At 37.3% G+C, this 17,456-nt stretch overlaps 1 protein-coding gene across 5 annotated transcripts in view; it reads left to right on the top strand.

Moving 5' to 3' along the window:
* Nucleotides 1-10,469, top strand: part of rasgef1a.L (RasGEF domain family member 1A L homeolog) — a 151,652-nt gene extending 141,183 nt beyond the window's left edge. For 4 of the 5 annotated variants that reach the window (XM_041568487.1, XM_041568486.1, XM_018224493.2 and 1 more), the window contains 9 exons: nucleotides 2,032-2,253; nucleotides 2,597-2,671; nucleotides 2,901-2,993; nucleotides 6,192-6,294; nucleotides 7,805-7,884; nucleotides 8,458-8,649; nucleotides 9,069-9,192; nucleotides 9,828-9,900; nucleotides 10,204-10,284. In XM_041568487.1, the coding sequence (XP_041424421.1) occupies nucleotides 2,032-2,253; nucleotides 2,597-2,671; nucleotides 2,901-2,993; nucleotides 6,192-6,294; nucleotides 7,805-7,884; nucleotides 8,458-8,649; nucleotides 9,069-9,192; nucleotides 9,828-9,900; nucleotides 10,204-10,228 (987 nt within the window). In that variant the 3' untranslated portion in view covers nucleotides 10,229-10,284. Of the gene's footprint in view, nucleotides 1-2,031; nucleotides 2,254-2,596; nucleotides 2,672-2,900; nucleotides 2,994-6,191; nucleotides 6,295-7,804; nucleotides 7,885-8,457; nucleotides 8,650-9,068; nucleotides 9,193-9,827; nucleotides 9,901-10,203 lie in introns of all 5 variants that reach the window. The other variant, NM_001092782.1, reaches the window with a different exon arrangement.
* The last annotated feature ends 6,987 nt before the right edge of the window (nucleotides 10,470-17,456 follow it).

Here is a 17,456-nt window from a genome sequence, read left to right as displayed (position 1 = left end):
CGTTTCAGCTTCATAAACTATTTAGGCAATTATTTTTAAGAATGCGAATCACATGCTATTTGTACTACATATAGTATACAGTAACACAACATAAGTATAGTATATATATATATATATATATATATATATATATATATATATATATATATATATATATATATATATATATATATATATATATATATATATATAGGATTTCTATCCCTGTAAGGGACTGGATAAAGCACTCCAGCTGTCTTCTTAGCCTCTAGTTTTGACTTTGAGGGAAACTGCTTGACATGTAGCACCAGAAGCAAATATATACATTTATTTCAGCCATATTTGCCATTGTAGTTAGGTAAAATGTATTAACACAATGCATCTTTTAGATACAAGTTTAGCATTAATTGTACAGAGATTTCTGTCAGATCCATCATTTTCCAATTATATATATATAACTGGACTATGAGAAGGGTTACATCAGCTTCCCACTCATCCATAGTGATATATTATATAACACACCCAATCCAGATTGATCAGTTCAGGCACAAAAAGCATCCATTTATGGGGCATGAAATCATGTATACCTAAAATGGAATATGCATCAGGACCCCAAGAATCATAGCGCCTTTGCATACAGCCCATAAAATATAATGAGATTCATTACAAAGACATTATGCTTTATAATCCAAGGTGACAATTAAGTGCCATGCTACACTTCTTTGAACAAAAGAAATCTGTATAATAAGTACTAGAGTTTATAAATTTGACCCTCAATTCCCCTTGGTGACAGCTTTTAATTAATTCCTAGAGGTGTGATAATGCTACATACTAAAACAGCCTTTTATAACAAAAGGCTGCACAGAGTATATGTAGCTGCTAGCTCAGTTACAGATATTCAAGGATAGAATATTACATTTTAATGATGAGGTTTATGATTTCATCTTGAGTATAGATCTGTGCCTGTTTCTTGCGTAGATTTACTGTTCATTAGAATCTCCTATGCTCCTTCTAGCACAGTAAGTAACTTGTATTGTACTATACACATATGGGATCTGTTATTCAGAAACCTGTTATCCAGAAAGCACCTAATTAGGAGGCCATTTCCCATAGAATACATTTTAATCAAATAATTAAAATTTTTGAAAATTATTTCCTTTTTCCTCTGTAATAATAAAACAGTACCTTGTGCTCGATCTCAACTAAAGGTGGCCATACATGGGCAGATTAAAGCTGCTGATATCAGTCCTTTAGACAGATTCAGCAGCTTATCTGCCTGTGTGTGGGGGCCAAAATTCGGCCTAATATAGATCGGACAGGTTTGATTTTTCCTGCAATTGAGGCTAGTTGATGCGGTCCTACAACCTGTTGGTGCCCATTTTCTTCATTGTAATCCAATCGTTCAGCCCTAGGCCCGAACGTTCGGATTGACCTGGTATGGCCCTGCAGTTGGTGGGCATATTGGGGAAAGATCCGCTCATTTGATGACCATGCCAAACTAGCGGATATTATTGTGTATGGCCACCTTAACATAATTAACCTTTATTGGAGATCAAATCTTGTTGGGTTTAATCAATGTTCCAGTTATTTTTTTTAGTAGGCGTAAAGTAAGGAGATCCAAATTATGGAAATATCACTTATCTGTAAAATCCCAGTTCTCGAGCAGTCTGGATAACAGGTCCCATGCCTGTATATTTAGCCTAGGAAAGTGTATTGGAAAATGGCCTTATTTTTATAAATTGCATTCAGTTACAAGCTACACGGTGCTTATTATCTGTCAGTATTTACAACAACCAATATCAATGTTATTGGTATTCCAAACATTTACCTTTGGAATGTACATCCAAGAGAAGCAAGTCATTTGTGTCCAAAAATTGTTATGGCATGGTCTTCTCTGTGCATAATACATAATATTATAAGTAATGTTTGCAAACAAGTAATTAAGCAATTATAAGTAATGTTTGCAAACAAGTAATTAAATAATTATAAGTAATGTTTGCAAACATCAGTTAGCAAGTGTTATACAATCTCTGTTTTTTAAATTTTGTACAGGAGAATGGAACTATCAAAAAAAGCATCAGTCAGGTGACTCAGAATGTACTTCTTGTTCTCTCCACTCGAGGCCAGTTCCAGGAGGTCAGGGAAAAGATCCGTCAGCCTGTCAGTGATAAAGGCACCATTCTGAAGACCAAACCACAATCTGCTCAAAAGGATATTTTGAGTGTGTGTAGTGACCCACTGATTTTGGCTCAGCAGCTTACTACTATTGAACTGGTAAGAAGTCATGTATAAGTTTGGATCATGTAGGGTATATTACAAAGCCAAGTGGCAATTTTGTATCAATGCTATAGCGCACAACAGACAAGCTTTTCTTTCACTAGTCTAACTGACTGGGTGTTTACTGTGCTGGGCCCATTTGCATGATTCCAGTCACAATGGTCCTTGCAGTTCCAGAAATGATCACAAGAATTAAAACAACCGATTTAAAGTGATTTCCAAATGTAGTATAGATCTCCTCTTAATCATATGTAGATCAAAGATTTCACAGTCCAACCTTATCATGATGTAAGTGTAAGCATTAATGCAGGGATTAACACATTTTTGGATGCCTGTTCAGGAACGATTAGGAAACATCTACCCTGAAGATCTGATGCAAATCATTAGTCACATGGATTCCTTGGATAACCATAAGGTAGCTACTGTTCATTTATTACCCAACTGTATATAATCATTACATAATTGTATATATCTTTGAATGGTAATCAGGTTTACTAAAAATCATTTAGAGTGCAGCAATATTATTCTATTCATGGTAAAGTGTAAGACAGAACATTATCATTATCAAATGATAGGGCTATGGCTTGCTATACTGTTTTACTGTAAACTTACCTTTTTATTACATTTTCCTTGTCTTTTAAAAGTGCCGAAGTGATGTCACAAAAACCTATAACCTTGAAGCTTATGACAACTGGTTTAACTGCCTAAGCATGCTGGTGGCTACAGAGATATGCAAGGTAAGTAATGTAATAAGAGAAACATGACATTACGTTAAATGTTGTACCTTATTTTGTGCATGGCCAGCTTTTTTAACAGCATAAATGTTGTCAGGGAGAAAAACCATTGTCTTAATTGATCCAATGCATGAAAACAAATCCGAGTCTAGGGCACTTTGAGGTTCTTTTCCCATTGCACCCATGAGTATAAGAGATGTGTTTGGGGAAAATGCTTTGACAGGCTGTGCTCTGCATCTTGCACCACATTAATATGGTTCAAAGCACAACTGGCAACCCTGTACTTAATACCATCTATAGGCAAAAGGTACAGGTCTCTCTACCACCTTGCACTTGCTGGGCTTAGACAGACAAATAGAGGGCATTCAAGAGGAAGATCATGTGCTGGCCCAGCCTACCTATCAGGAATACATTAGTGCAAAATTCAGGCAGTGCTTTAAAGGAGAAGGAAAGCTACGGAGGCATTTTATTGCCATAAGATTAGCTGCAATAGTGCAAGCTAGAATGCTTTATTTATTCTGTAGAATGTTTAACCGTACCTGAGTAAAAAGCTCTAGAAGCTCTCTGTTTGTTTAGGATAGCAGCTGCAGTATTAGCTTGGTGTGACATTTCCTGCCTGAGTCTCTTCCTGCTCACTTATAGCTCTGGGCTCAGATTACAACAGAGAAGGGGGGGGGGAAGAGGAGCAAACTGAGCATGCTCACGCCCGGGGCAAATAGGTTTAAGATGAAGGCAGGAAGTCTGATACAGAAGCCCATGTGTACACAATAGAAGGAAAGAAATGCAGTATTTCTTTTGACAGAGGACTCAGAGCAGCACTACTTTGAGGGTTTACAGGTATATTTAGGTGGACCTTTCCGATAAGGCTTACTTAGTTTTAACCTTTCCTTCTTCTTTAAGTGATTGAATATACTTAACTCACACTCCGGGTCGGTGCTCCTATCAGCAGAACACTGCACTGTCCTGGGGTTCTTCCAGCAAGCACCATGAAGCAATCGGCTTCCTGCTTCTTCTTTCTTTGGCAGTACACATGTGCAGTGGAGTGAAAAGCCGAACTTTAATGAAGCAGTCTTTGTTCTACTGCACATGCGTCTGCCCTGGGAAATTTGAAGGAAGAAGAAGAAGGAAGGCGATCGCTCTATGGTGCTCGCCGGAAGAACCCCTGGAACGGTGCGGTTTTCTCCTGATATGAGCACCGGCCCGGGGTGTGAGGTAAGTGTATATATATACAGGGCCGCTCCTGCCATGAGGCAAGGTGAGAACCTTGCCTTAGATGGCATGGAGTGGGCAGTTACCAGAGGTGGCAAAAAGCTGCCTCTGGTAACTTTAAGAGCCGAATTGCCGTTTTTTAAGATGGAAATTCAGCTCTGGTAGGGCAGGTAGGGTATATATATATATATATATATATATATATATATATATATATATATATATATATATATATATATATATAATTTCACCCCATGCTATTTAGCTTATGATGCTTGCAACACATCCTCTTCAGTGGTGAAGAATGTAGAAGGTGTTATAAAATGTGACAAACCATTACACGCAGAAAGAGGAAACTGTACTAAAGAGTGACCTTTCTTAGAAATCCTGTTCAACAGAAGTTACAAACTTTACCAAACTATATAACCAGTATATGCTGTGTGTAAACGCGTTGAAAGAGCTTACCGCTGTACACAGTGGGCCTGGGTGCACACGCTTCAGACCTTCAGCAAGGGGAGCAAAATACCAGGAAACTTCAAAAGACGCTGGCACAAGCCAGGAACCCACAAAGAAGTAGAGCCGGAGTCAGATAGTAAAATGTTAAAAAAGCTTACATTTTTCCAAAAATTAAGAACCAAGGCCTGATGCATTTCGTGTCTACCAAGGACACTTAGTCATAGGCTGACAGAAGTTAGTCAGGGGACTAATCACTTGTTAATTTCTCTTATAACAAAACTAGTGTGCCGGCAATCTCAATGCTGTTAATACAGACAAGTTTAACAATCATGTTAACAGATGGGGGTTCAGTTGCATTACTCTTCCCTGCAGGCACCACAGTTTATTGATAGCTCATGAAAATAAGCCTTTCAGAAGTTTCTAGATACAATATATCCTTAGATGGAACATAAAACTCCTAAGCTTTATTTGTATTAAAGCATAAAGTTGTATACTTAAGAATATTTAAGAACTCCCCTACATAGCTCATTTCCTACTACACTGCAGGAACTTGCTGTTTCCAAATTGCTTGAAACAAGGTGTGTGATGAAGTCACACAGTTTTTACCACGTCTATTAACCCATAGCCACCAGATATTTGCCTTTAAACAAGGTACCAGTAAAGTATTTGTTATGGGTTACTATTCCTAGTGCTAACCTTGTACCTTTTATTATATAAGGTAAGATAAGCTTGTATGGCATCATCATTGGTTGTGCTTTAGCAATATATTAGAGGTCTCATTTACAAAACCAAGGAAAATATGCACAGGGCTAAACATTGTGTCAAAGAGTTGCACTATACTCTGAAAACAATGATACCTGCATTTGGCAGAGCTGCATTCCTGTGAGTGTACATCCTCTGGAATGCACCCTCAGTATGCACAATGATCAGATTTGCAAGGCTGGGGAGCACCCCAGGTCACAAGGTGCAGGAGTACCTGCCTGATAAAGCCATTGAATCGGACTGCCTTATACATTGAGCTGTTTTTTATTGGTGCAAGGTGCAAAGAGCAGCCATTCCCAGACAGAGATTCTTTGGGGTATATTTATCAAAGAGTGAAGTTAATAGTGAAATTCCGCCACTCTCCATTCATTTCTATGGGATTTTTAAAGGAGTATTTATCAATGGGTGAAATTTCACTTTCACCCATTGATAAATACGCCTTTCAAAATCCCATAGAAATGAATTGAGAGCTGTGGAATTTCACTCTAGTGGTGGAACTTCACTCCCCATAGTGTATGCTTCCTTACTTGCACTTGCTTCCGGGACCATAGTAAAGAAGTCCATATGTATTCTTCTGTAACTTTTCTGGAAAACATACATACAGTATATCCAAGACTCACTGTATGAATATGTGGTGACACCTTGGGTGAAAAGCCTTAAATATCATGAGAAAGAAATGACCAGGGCATACTGATATTCGCATTTTATTATTGATTGAAAAGAATATTCTACACTCCTACTAATGATGCTATTTCTTTTTGTATTATTCTAAAGGTGGTGAAGAAAAAGCACAGGACCAGAGTAATGGAGTTTTTCATAGATGTAGCCAGAGAATGTTTCAACATTGGAAATTTCAATTCCATGATGGCCATCATCTGTAAGTAGATTTTTTGGACTTAGAAAATGTTTCAATTAAAAATTGAAGAAGCCCTATACTTTCCATTGCACTTTGCCTGGTTTGAGCTGGCAAAGGCAAGTCTGGTGGAACAGGTAACGTTTGGTAAAATGTGCATCTTAGTGAATTTGCGAAGTAACACTCTTTCGCCAAAGCGAAACTTCGCCTGGCGTCAGAGTGCGAAGTAGCGCTACAGTCTATCTCCTTCGATAGCGAAGTTAAGTGAGTGCCCATTAGTAAATCAGCGAAGTAACAAAATGACGTCAAGCTGGGGAATTTTCGCTAACGTTAGTCACTTCGCCCTTTAGTAAATTTGCCCCTTGATGTCAATTAAATTTTGTTATTTCTGTAATATGAAATTAATCTCACTTGATAATTTATTGGCCAGATTAGTGTTATGTTTTCACAAGGCTGTTCAGGCCAAAACGGAACAGGTGGCAACTATATATATATATATATATATATATATATATATATATATATATATCAGGATAAACAGAGCATGAAATGAAATTTATCCAGTGATGCACTGCCATCTTGTTTCCTGTCTCCAGGATCTCTGCCTTGGCCCTAGGCTGTGTCGCTCGCTAGAGTAATACCCAGGGCTAGTGCATTTTTTGGCGAAAAAAACAGCCCAGTCTGTGGAAAGCAATTATAAAAATTGACAGGGGTGTTTAACAAATTGATACCCTCCAGTGATTATCAATCTTCATTAACAATCTCTCACTTTGGATTGGCTTTGTATGGTGAAAGAGAGAAAATATACCTGTAATAAAACAATATGCTTTGTGCTGCATTCTGCAATAACCTTTACGAAGACAGATATTGGCCTTACTGGGGATTTTGTACTGCAGAGACATACTGTATCTGTTGGATATATCCACTATGATAGGAAAATTCCAAACTTAATTCTAATTTCAGTTTTGATATGACAAATCTGCAGATATTGTGTTCTCATTAAATTAAATATGGACCATTATTGGTATTACATCAGGGGGCCTATTTATTAAACCTCGGTTTTTTTCTGGTCGAGTTTTTAAAAAGGAAAACTCAAAGTTTGAGATTTATTACACCCCAAAGCTGCAAAAAATCCAAATCCGAAAAAACTCCATCTCAAACCTGTCGAGGCCATGTAGAAGTCAAGGGCAGATGTCCGTTTGACAAATGAAGATGACGTGATTTGCGCTGGTTTTAGTGCGATAATCTGAAAAAGTCTGGGTTTTGGGGAAAAAAAATCATTCAGTATGATTCGGGTGTTATACATGAAAAATTTGTATGATTCGAATTGTCGAGACTTTGGTTATTGTTTAGGAATGTAGTAAAATATGTTAGCATGCTGCAGAAATAAGGTATAAAAAAATGCAAACATTGTCAAATTCATTGTTCCTGACCTTTTTTTACCTTTGATAAAGTGTGTTAGCTAGCTGATGGGGAATGTTTTAAGGTGACACTTATGTACATTTATGGGTGTTTTTCTTTTCTCTCTTTTTAGCTGGAATGAATCTCAGTCCTGTAGCCAGGCTTAAGAAGACGTGGTCCAAAGTGAAAACAGCCAAATTTGACGTTCTTGAGGTACAGGAATTGATTTCTGCATACATATATATATGTAGAAAGAATACTCTATGAATGACCTATAGACATTTTTACAATGCAAAAACTTGCAGAGAACCCAAAGGTTTTAATGAGATTTGTATGATAAATAATGTTCTGTTGTTAGCAATAAGCAGTCTCCATTGTTTTTAAATACATCAATATTAGTGACAGTCAAACTATTACTATAAGCCACACACTTTAGTAACTTGAAGTACAGTATATGGACAATTGCCTCAGTTTCCTAAGATATATCAAGATCATGACTCGGTAAGAATCTGCAGTCCTTTAAATACTTCTGACTACAACTCTCAGCATATGTTATGGAATGCTAGGAGCTGGAGGACCGGGAACTGGGCAGTGCTGCTATATGTAAAATATAAATATTTCTGCTCTTACTAGACAAATAGAACAAGTTTAATAGTAGTGCACACATATTAGGCCTGCAGCTGAAGATGCTGTTTAACAGATGGTGAGGTGTGACATCAGCACCCTCTAGCTACCACATATTTAAGTGCAGTTAATCACGATCCAACTGCTTTCTTTTCTTCACAGCATCACATGGATCCCTCAAGCAACTTCTGTAATTACCGTACAGCCCTGCAGGGAGCAACCCAGAGGTCCCAAAGTGCCAACAGCAGTCGGGAGAAAATTGTAATCCCAGTTTTCAACCTTTTCATCAAAGACATCTTTTTCCTTCACAAAATCCATTCTAACCGCTTACCTAATGGACACATCAATTTCAAGGTAAAAGCCCCTATTCTGCTTTCCTCTTGATTCTGTAATTGAGATCCAGAGATACAATAGATAAAGTCACAACTTGTGTTGAGTTCTATATCACACAACTAGCTTCAGTACATATTTAGGCTACCAGATCATATGAAAAATCAAGCACACTTCTAATTAATGTAGATCCAGGCACCTGGGTCCACTTTACAAAGGTGCAGCTACAAGCGAGCTAAAGTCAATACTGTGCAAAATATGGCTTTAAAGTGGGTAAACTCACTTCCCAATGATTTTAGGGGCCTTGCAGTGTAAAGAACAAAATTAGATGGACAACTGTCTTCTTTACACTGCAAGGAAAGAATTATTCTTATTTCAGTTATTTTCGTTGTATGTTCTTACACGGTATGTGTAACACAACTATCACTTTTGTATGTGTTTAGAAATTCTTGGAGATTTCAAGACAGATCCATGATTTCCTAACTTGGAAGCAGGTGGAGTGTCCATATGAGAAAGACAAAAAGATTCAAACCTACCTACTAACCACGCCTATTTACACTGAAGAAGGTAACATGAGCACTGGTCTCCTTCTTTTGATAATAGCATGTTTTCATTGCTGAAATTGCAACTTACTACTCATCATCAGTGCAATTACCTTTATTAATTTACTATACATAGCTATTTTCAGGAATTACTTAAACCGAATAATGATTTTTATCTAATTGAAGAAAATATAATTCAAACCAACTTTTAAATGAATACAGTCATAATACCTTTCCAAGTTGCCAGCCGGTTAATATTTATGTGTAGATTTACAACCCCTTTAAATGTGCAAGATTGTTTTGTTAATATATATATTTTTGATTTAATAACATTATCCGTTTAGTTGAAGTAAGTGTATGTAGCGGATGCTTGTTAGATCAGTTTAGGGAGTTGGAGGCACTTAGAAAGCCTGGTTGAAGTGAAGCAACTGCTTCTGTCCAGTTGTCAGCACAGCTCCAAATGCAAATGGGACAATAGAACAACATGCAAATCATTGGCTGTCTCAGCAGACACGCTGCATCAGTTTTGTGTTGTCAGCAGTAATTTTAGAGTGCCATTTTTTAAAAAGAGGTTGCCATATTTCTGTACTCACAAGATATGTGCTTTAACTGCCATTTACACTACTACTATGATTACAAGCTGTAATTTCTTATTTTTAGCCCTTTTCCTGGCTTCCTTTGAGAACGAAGGTCCAGATAACCACATGGAAAAAGACAGCTGGAAGACTCTCAGGTTGGTTTGCAATATTTATATTACAATTCACAGGAAGAGGCTTAAATACAGAAGCACTTATGAAACCTAACACCTGACAAACGGTAGGGACAGCAGGAAAGAAAAATTATGATTTAATAATGTATATGGATGCTAGATCTGGTTAAAAAATGGTTCTGTGCATGAAGAGGAAAGATTGATACATTGCCAGTTACTAGTGATGTAGAAAGAGAGTTGTGCTGCAATAAATTGCTTTTCAGCCTATTTTAGATTTGTATTGCACCATGGTTTTGAGTTAAAATAAGTTTTCTGTTTTTTTTACAGGTCAACGCTTTTGAACAGAGCCTGAAAACCGATCAATCAAAGCCTGAAGCACATACAGGAATAAAAGAATTTTTAGATTTCTTTTTTTTGTGCAGAATGTTCTTGTCAGGAAGTTAGTCCTCACTGGTTGGGGCTTGCCGTTTTTTGTACATAATATTTTATGAATCCTAAAAATGAATGGTATATAAATATATATTTCATGCTTTAAGTACTTATAATGTAAAAGGGAATTTTGTTTCTTATTTTTGTGTTTTACTAAAAAAAAAGAAAAAAAATATTACCCTTTGCTGCAAGTATGGCCACTACACAATGCAAAGGATTTCTCTCCAGAAAGCAATGCTTTGCATCAGCCCCTATACTGCAAAAGATATAACTCTTCGAATTAAAGGGCCGGGCCCTGTGTTGACTAAGTATACGAGTGTTTATAAGGAAAATACATATGGGTTTTCATCCATGTTTCATCCAACATTTGTATCTCACTGGCTGCCATAGTAACATAGTTAACTGTATCTGAACCAGATAGTTACAGCGCCGAAGCACTAGTCAATATGTTTTTAAGATATTTTTAACAGAATACTAGATCTTTTATATAAATCTGGTAACAGTTTTCCTTATTAAGTTATTATAATGAAGAAAAACCTTCAGACATTTTGCTTGGTTTATCTGATAAACCCCTTGCAGGTGTCATTAATTTATACTGTGTCTTAAAAAGTATGAGCAATCAAATCTCTCACAAAGTGTTAGGTCTCTGTATATTGGACTACATTTATTCTACATGTGCTATCCGTATACTTGGTTTATCACTGATATCTGCTGCTAACTGGTGTCTAGGAATAGTTTCATTATTTATTCCATTGTTTATTCCATAGAACCTAATGGCCAATGCAGTATATCAACAGACTTAAAAATAATCACTGTAAAGGATTGCTTGTGAATACCATTTTCATAGCACTGAACTGTAAGGTAATAAAGGCACAAAAAATTGTATGCAGGGCGTTGCAAGTGCCACTTCTCTTAAAGCCTTAAGGTGAAATACAGTCTTACAGCCCTTGAGCCCCTAGCCTATATTTCAATGAAAAATGTTTATCTGCTTCAAACAATAAGAAAGAAAAAGGATCCAGAAAAATATGTCCGTTCTGAGAAATACCACTCACACAATCTTCCTTGCCTCAAAACCAGAAATTAGAGAGTAAGCCTCTCTTGAGGATTTGCGGGCAAAAAACACAGCATTTGTTTCTTCATCTACATTAATTTAGGCTTACCGTGCATATGGAAAGACAGTTATAATTGCATAGATGCAGCCACAAATTGACTGAAGGAATCTCCACAGACTGGTTGTTACCATCAGAATAGGGGAGAATGGCTTCAGCTGTATCTAGATGCACAGTAATAAATGTTAAGAACATACCAGAATGGTATCCAGTGCAGTGTACCATAGCAACTAATCAGAATCTACCAGTGGTTCAAGTGCATCCGATGCAGTTTTAGCTAATATGTAAGAATGCTGGTTCCCCATTCCTGCTGAAGTCAAATGGGGAAATTGCCAAAGAATACCTTAGGAGTACAGGACAAAAGGCAGCATCATTTCCACCAAAAATTCTGTCTGAACACCCCCCCAACTACATATTATGTGGGATTAAAATATTGTCTTCTCCCACTAATGTCAAAAGGAATCAACCCACAGGCAGTTTAAGTTGCTGCTACAAGCAATCGGAGTCGCAATACCACCTTCTTCAGTTCCCTTTGGCTCCCTTTGCTCATTTGTACCTGAAATCTGTTCCATTCTTGAAGCACTACACTGCAGTTGTGATGCTGCTGAATAAGCTAATTGTGACTTTAGTGGAATTCTGTTTATTTACATTTTTTACTGTAAATAAAAACAACAAAGTGATTGTTGTTATAAGTCTGTACATCCATTGCAACTTTAAAACAGGACATGAGCTTTGTGGCTTCCAACATGAAAGGCAAGCTGCAATTTTCCTGCAACAGACAATCGCTGAAGCAACCCTACAGACAACTGCCATTTCTTATACTCGCCTACAATATTCATTCCCAGTATGACCTAATCCATAGAGATCAACCAGACCAAATGTCTGTGATTGGTTAAGGCAAAGCCCTGAATAAAACCAAATAGTTGCCTATAGAATTTGTTATCAAGACATGTTAAATTAATATATATATATATATATATATATATATATATATATATATATATATATATATATATATATATATTTAAAAGTTTGAAGAACTATATTTAATTTAAAAATAGGAGATCATTTTACATGTAATTATATTATGCCTTAATAATTTTTTTGTGATATATAAAGACAATGCGTTACTTTATCACTGGTACCACAAGCAAGGACAGGGGCACAGCTTCTGTAAGCCTCAGACATGCAGACATGCTAAAAATGCCGTCCATATCGATTCCTCAGGGGACATCTTATTTTTCCCCCTGCTCTAAATCATTCCAAAAATCCTGAATTTTTCTTTGGATAGTTTGCTCTGTTCCAACCATCTTGCTCAATATAAAAGCTGTACTGCAAAGCAGGGTACTCTGTGTTTGAACTGATGTGCTTGCATAAATAAATACAGATTTGCTTCATCCCAGATGGTTTGTGTATTTTTCCCCATATGTTACTCCGTGTACATAACTTCCATCACTACTGGGAGATAAAGAAGTACAAATATGGGCTCCCTTACATTGGATGTATTATGTGTATGGGCTACATGCAGGAGAACTTCTCAACTGCATCTTACATGATATGCATATTAAAAGTATAAAAATATAAGTAATGGATATAAGATCTGATCTGGAAAGGACGTGGCCATCCAGTATTAGTCAGGAGTGCAGCTCAATGGAAAAAAGCAGACCCCAATAGTCTTTACATGCAGTGCTCCCCAGTGTGTCCCTGCACTCCTAAACAGGATCTATCACAAAAATGATTTCCCCAAAAGTTTGGGCACGCACGTGCAATTCTTATATACTATGGTGGTTACTCAATGACACAAGTCACTTTCTATAAATGGGAATGACAAAATGAATACACCTAATGCAGCGGACTCCCAAATTTGGGGGCTGGCTACCCAGGGGAGCCGAAAGACATGGCTGGGCATGTAGGGCACAATTTAAGCTTTTTGTGCCCCTAGGCCTCTCTCTGTTGCTTGCATCTATTGGCTTCATACACATGTGACATTGCTTACACAGTGTAGTGGAAATGAAAAACATACCATGGTACAACTCACTCACCGTTACATTGTATGGATCTGTTAGTATTGCAAACATAAAATATTCAGCAATTAGACAGTTAGATTGTTCTTTAAAGCTAAACTCTCTTTTAGGCCTGCTGGCAATTTGAGAGACTGTGCTTAACTTCTGCATTCCAGATCTCATTAGCTCATGTCATGAGAGATTTCCTTACACAAAAAATCCCAATGGGATATATGTAGTACTATGGCCATTAAAGCAGATACTTCAATTTGTAAAACAGTCGGCACAGCATGATGTGCTCAGTCTCCATTACTCCCAACCGTGCATGGTTTTCAGAAATCCCCGTAGGACCAAAGGGGATCAATAAGGGAAACAGCCTTTCTGAAGGACCCATCTTTACTGCTGATTGATCCACTGCTGCTGCTAGTGGGATAATAGCAGAAATGTACTGCTTCAGCAAAAGGAGTCTTGAGAATGGGTTTATTTCGCTGCTTTAAATCATTGTGTGTGCATGGCCTGTTTCATGAGTGCAATTTTATATGTATGTAACAGTTCATTTAGTGCAAATAGAAACTGCGGTTGTCTAATTTTCCCCTGTAGAAAAGTTTACTCGGGGAAGAGAAAACAATGTAATAAATAGTAAATAAGCAAATTAAGTCCAATTGAAAAGTTGCTCAGAATTACTAGAAATACTAAAAGTTAAAGGAACAGTAACATGTAAAAATGTGTTTTAAAGGAATAACAATATAATGCACTGCTGCCCTGTACTGGTAAAGCGGGTGTGTTTACTTCAGAAATAGAACTATAGTTTATATAAACCAAGCTGCCGTGTAGCCACCCCTTCCTCTAGCATTATAACCTACTAAACTAAATAAAAATGGAATATATATAGTGAATAAACTAACTCCTCTTGTAAAATATATGATTACAAGTTACCAAGAAGTTCTATGACCATATAAAAATGAGGCCAAAGTCCTCATGTCATGGAACTCCGAGATGACTTCTATTATCCTCATACTTTATTTATTATAATACACAAGTAATAACTGTTTTCTTATCACAGAGAAAAGGGAATTGATTTTTACAATTTTGGCTTATTTGGATAAAAATGGGTCTATGGCAGAAAGTCCAGAAAAAATGTATTTTAGTGGGAGCACTTACCGGACACTGAATTCAAACGTGCTGCACTGCTAGCCGCCATCCCACGCGGTCAAAAAGAATTCCAGGAACAGAAAAAGGACGGAGCACCGTGAGAATTCAGTAAAATGTTAAAAAATAAAGATTTTATTCAGTAGACATATAAAAACAGGTTACAGCAGCAATAAACCCCTGGCTGCCCGCTTAACGCGTTTCGTGGCGTCCTGCCACTTCATCAGAAGCTTCTGATGAAGTGGCAGGACTGAATTCTCACGGTGCTCCGTCCTTTTTCTGCTCTATGGCAGAAAGCCTTTCCATAATTCAGCGCTTTCGGGTAATAGGTTTCCAGAGAACAGATCCAATACCTGTACATTTCTTAGGGCTAGCTCTCCTTTATTGACCTGTTTAGAACTGCAACATTCATTGCAAAAATAAATAAATAAATAAAAAACAAGCCCAGAGTGACATCCAAACCCATAACTGTAGCTCCAGAAACCCAGCTTCACAAACACAATGCTATTACACCTTCACCTTATCACTCATCTGCTCCACCCATATAAAAACAAGGGACACATTTTTGTACCAAATTTTTTTTTTTATTTGTTTGATCATTACCCGCGACATAGAACAATCCAGTCTTGTCTGAGGGCTTCCAACTTCCCCCAACTCAAATGCTCATATTCTTGGGAAAGCTTAACCCTTTTGTTGCCAAACTGAACTGAAGGCATACAGGGAACTAAAAGCGTTAAAATAACAAAAAAACATATTTACAAAATATAAAAACAAACAAATTAAAATACCTTCAGTTACTTCCAGTTATTAATATTATTGGTATTTATATTGGCTCAGCTATACATAGGCGTTTCGTACCTCAGCTGCTTTCCTGCCCACTTTCATTGGAAGAAGACAGGAGTACTTGGGTATCATCCTCCATATAACCAGGCTTTTTAAGAACCATTGTTTTTTTGAAGAAATGCCCATTTATCTTCAAAGGGACAATGCACTCTATACCGAATTCTGGGCCCTGGGAGATTGGATTCCTATAAATCTTTCTCAGCTTATTACAGCTTTCCGACTGATGTGCAAAATGTACATTACTGGGTTACTGTACATGCAGAGTATCTGTGTCTAGGAAGCTTTCAAACAAACATCTTAAAGGGATTCTGTATTTTTATGGTGTCATTTTTATTTCTGAATTACACTGTTTACACTGCAAATAATTCACTCTTAACATGTAAAATTTCATTTGTGAACCAACAAGCATATATTTGCTTAGTTGTAATATTGGTGTGTAGCCATCTCAGGTCATTTTGTCTGGTCATGTGCTTTCAGAAAGAGCCAGTGCTGCACCATGGAATGCCTTTCTGATGGGCTATTGTTTCTCCTACTCAATGCAACTGAAGAAGTAGCAGTATGACATGGATTTTTACTATTGAGTGGTGTTGTTATATCTACAAGGGAGCTATTAATTTACCATTGTTCTGATGATGGGTTGCTGGGGGGGGGGAGAGGGCTGATATCACTCCAACTGTAAAGAGTGACTGAAGTTTATCAGGGCACATGACTGTGGGCACCTGGGAAACTGGCAATACGTCTAGCCCCATGTCAGATTTAAAAATTAAATATAAAAAAAATCTGTTTGCTCTTTTGAAAAACAGCTTTTAGTGCAGAATTTTGCGGGGGCAGCACTATTAACTGATGCATTTTGGAGAAAAAACCAAAACATGACAGTATTCCCTTAATGTATCAATGACGTCTTCCATACATACATTTCATCTTGCCATTAGTTTTTAGTACAATATAGACAATGCAAAGACACTACTTAGTTTAATATAAGTTTTGACTTATGAACCAAATCTATATGCAAAGCAATTGCTATGTGGTTGCTAGGCTTACTAGCAACCTGTTATTTGTTTTAAGGACAGAATGAAGTATAAATGGACAAGGATTTTATTAGAAAGAATGTTAGAAATAAAAATTGTGTTAAATAAAACCTAGTTTAGTTTACACGTTCTGGTTGTCAGAGTCACAATGCAGCTGGAGCACAATACCTTGAAGCTAATGCACTGGAATTCATTTAGTGCAAGTTCTGTGTTCTGTCTCTTTAATTGCCGTAATGGCCTGCTGAGCCATGTGAGTAAGAGCCCACACCAGCATAAAATGAGTATTTATCTGCACTAGTATATAGTGAGTGTATCAGTGTTATCAGGGTAAGACATAGATTCTAGAGAATTTATCTGGTATTGTAAAGGAGTAATTCACCTTAACTTTTAGGATGTTATAGAAGAGCAGATTCTTAGTAACTGATTACTTGGTCTTCATTTTTTATTTCTTATATTTATTTGAATTATGTGCCTTCTTTTTCCGACTCTTTCCAACTTTCAAAAAGGGGGTCAGTGACCAGTGCAGTCAAAAACTACTGCTTTGAGGCAACACTTGTATTATTATTGCAAACAAACCCTCATATGCCTGCAAAAGACCTGCAGGAACATTTGGCTGAGGAGTGATGTTGCATCTTTCCACAGAGCAGAGTTGCTTGCATAAGCATGATCTGCATGGAAGAATCATCCGGAGGAAGCCTTACTGCCACCTCATCACAAACATCACTATCTGAGTTAAGGTCCCCATACACAGGCAGATATAAACTGCTGACAGATTAAGTCGGCAGCTTATTGGGCAGTGTATGGAGTCTAACGCACAATATCCCAAACCTAAGCCAGCAAATTCGATTGTAGGCCCAACGCCCAACCTGTACCCGCGTTTTCTTGCTCTGTATGCTACTTCTGCACACCTCTGGTTCCAAGACAGTGGGGTGGAGGAATGTAGTCTGACTTGTGCTCCTCAATACAAAGTAGGTGAAGAATATTTGTGGTTAAGGGAAAACATAATGAATCATGGAATA

This window comes from Xenopus laevis, chromosome 7L, assembly GCF_017654675.1.
Source record: "Xenopus laevis strain J_2021 chromosome 7L, Xenopus_laevis_v10.1, whole genome shotgun sequence".
NCBI lineage: Eukaryota > Metazoa > Chordata > Amphibia > Anura > Pipidae > Xenopus > Xenopus laevis.
The sequence above is the reverse complement of the archived record's forward strand: the minus strand, read 5'-3'. Positions and strand labels throughout refer to the sequence as shown.